The sequence below is a fragment of the Penaeus japonicus genome, unplaced genomic scaffold, assembly GCF_977035675.1.
Source record: "Penaeus japonicus unplaced genomic scaffold, GWHDUDI00000001_assembly GWHDUDI00000033, whole genome shotgun sequence".
Taxonomy (NCBI): domain Eukaryota; kingdom Metazoa; phylum Arthropoda; class Malacostraca; order Decapoda; family Penaeidae; genus Penaeus; species Penaeus japonicus.
In genome coordinates, this window is record NW_028234435.1 from 18,057,199 (window position 1) to 18,059,698 (window position 2,500).

At 50.2% G+C, this 2,500-nt stretch overlaps 1 protein-coding gene across 1 annotated transcript in view; it reads left to right on the top strand.

Annotated features, from left to right (window-relative positions):
* LOC122251832 (uncharacterized) overlaps positions 1-2,500 on the top strand; it is a 6,454-nt gene that overhangs the window by 3,887 nt on the left and 67 nt on the right. The window contains exon 2 of the mRNA XM_043014016.2: positions 328-2,500. This exon is cut by the window's right edge and continues 67 nt beyond it. Within this exon, the coding sequence (XP_042869950.2) occupies positions 328-2,082 (1,755 nt within the window). The 3' untranslated portion in view covers positions 2,083-2,500. The remainder of the gene's footprint in view (positions 1-327) is intronic.

The window sequence follows — 2,500 nt, forward strand, 5'->3', positions numbered from 1 at the left end:
AGATTCTTGGCCACACCTTTCTCCCGTCTCTCTCCACGCCCCTCGAGCCTTTAGCCACGCCCTCTCTGATCTCGTTGTGGTTAGATCTGCTCTTCTCTTTCTCGATGATTTGCCTTTTGCCACTTTTTGTTCAAACGCTCTTCAAGTTTTGCGAATTCCAGTTCGGTGAACATGGAATGGAGAGATCCCGATGTTCATATCTAAAAATGATTTTAAGGAATATCATTACACTTCAGTGATGGAAATGAGGCCGGCATGTAAACCCTAATACTCTTAATGGCTATCATGATAGCAAACGTTTTATCTAATCTTAACATCCTTCCTCAGAAACTCGTGGTGACAGCGGTGGCTTTGGTGGTGGCGATGGCTCCCTCGTGGCAGCCTTCTGCAGCTCGACCCTGGCAAGCGTGGCAGGTCAGTCCCAGCGCGCCCGGGACGCGGGGCGGACCATTCTCGGGGCGACAGGGTGCGACTGCAGTAAGAGGGCCGCAGGTTGCCTTCCCATACCAACATGGCTTCAACGCCCCCCAAGCTAAAGCTCTCAGTCACTCGCGGCCACGCCCCCAGCCGGTGGCGATCGGGAAAGCTATTGACGCCAATGCTGAAGCCCAGAGACTAGATGGGGCGGCAGCGAGGACGATCAAGATTTCAGATCTCCTGCCAAGCAACGATCTTCTAAACAACGTTGGGAGTCAGGTCACGCTCGAAGACCTGACCGCCGGGGTGTCCGACACGTACATCCCGGGAAGCGCCGCGGGCGTGCAGATTCCCGAAACCCCTGGGCTAACTGGCGCCGGTTTAGGGACGTCCTCAGGTGTCAGCCTCGGCGAGGCTGTGGCCACCAACTTCGGAGGGTCATCTCCCACGGGCAGTTCGAGTCTCGGAGAATCTGGCGGCGTGACTTTGTCACAAGCGACGAGTGCTTCTCCAGGTGGAGGAGGCAACTTCGGTGTCATTCCACCAGACGTTTCATCTTTTGGAAGTTCCGGAAGTTCATCCTTTTCTTCCGGCGGAGCAAATAACTTCGGCGTCAATTTACCAGACACATCGCTGGGAAGTTCTGGTAGCTCATCCGCTGGTGTTTCCGGGAATTTCGGAGGAATACCTGATTTCCCAGACATTCCATCGTCATTTGGTGGTGGTTCTCCATCTATTCCCGGAGGTCCTGCATTGTCCAGTTCTGGAATCGACAATACCTTTTCAAGCGCTCAATTCCCAGCTTCCCCTGTCACTATTTCCAGCCAGACAAACACACAGTTTACTTCTGACAGTCTGTTAACAGGAGGATCTTCGATCATCGAGACTATTCCAGAAAACCCGATCCTTCCCAACTTTGGAGCGGGAACTCCAACTAGAGCTAATATCTTAGATCAAGTTCTGGCGTCGCAGAGTTCTGCAGGAGGCACAAAGTCCTTCTTAGGAGGAAATGACCCTATTAGAGATATCCTTTCAAAACTGACTCTGGGTATTTTTGACAGTCGAGGTGCCTCAGGCGGCGCCAGCGGGGCAGGTAACCCTCTGGGATCGCTGCTAAACCTAGACATCCTTGGCCTCGGGAGAGACTTCATCGACGGTCTAGTCCAGATGGCCGCCACTAATTTGGACGGTCTCACCAGGGAAACGACTTCCGGGTTGAGACTCCTGGGAGACGAAATCCAGTTCCAGGGTGAGCAGGGCTTGGAGAGATTCTTCAAAAATATCCAACAGTCGGGCAGGACGGTCGGCACCGTGGGAATGAACACGTACCGCGGAATCCTCCAGAAGCAAAGTGCCGTCAACAGGTTCATCAACGGAATAGTCGAAGACTTTGGCGACTTTGCAGACCACACTGTTAACAAGACCATCACTAAGGTTGTCGATACCGTCAGCGCGGTAGGACGCTTCATCTCAGACATTAAAATTGGTATCATCAACGCTCTGATCGCCAAAGGAGAAGCATTCAGGGGTTTGGTCGAAGGAACGTTAGAAACAGCAGGCTCAGCCGTGGCAGACATCACGTCATCAATACGAGGAGTGGCCGAAGATAACATCAGGGCCATCACCGGCATCGATAAAAGATTCAGAAGATCGACGCACAAGTGAGAATTCTTCCCGCCTTTTGGGTCCCAAGAGGTCACTGAGTCCAAAATTACCGTTGGTGTTTCGACGGAGGCGAAGAGGCAAAATAAAATACAAGAAAACAAGGACACTCATCCTTGTGTTGTTTGGGGCATTACTACAGCTAGTCTAGTTACACGCGAGCTTCTGTGACTGCCAAAAAAACATGGCGGATAAGCTAAAAAACAAAGAAAAGCTATGTGCTTGCGACCTTGTAAAGACAAGATAGTTATTTTTTGGCGGGTGGAAAAATAGAGGGTACAATTTTTTTGTATATTTTGTTCCATTGTTGGTATTTCTTTTACATTTAGTGTGTTATGTAAAATGTCATACTACATATTGATGAAAATACGTTCACTACAGTATTTTTTCGTGGAAATAAGATGAATGACCCACTTTTCTC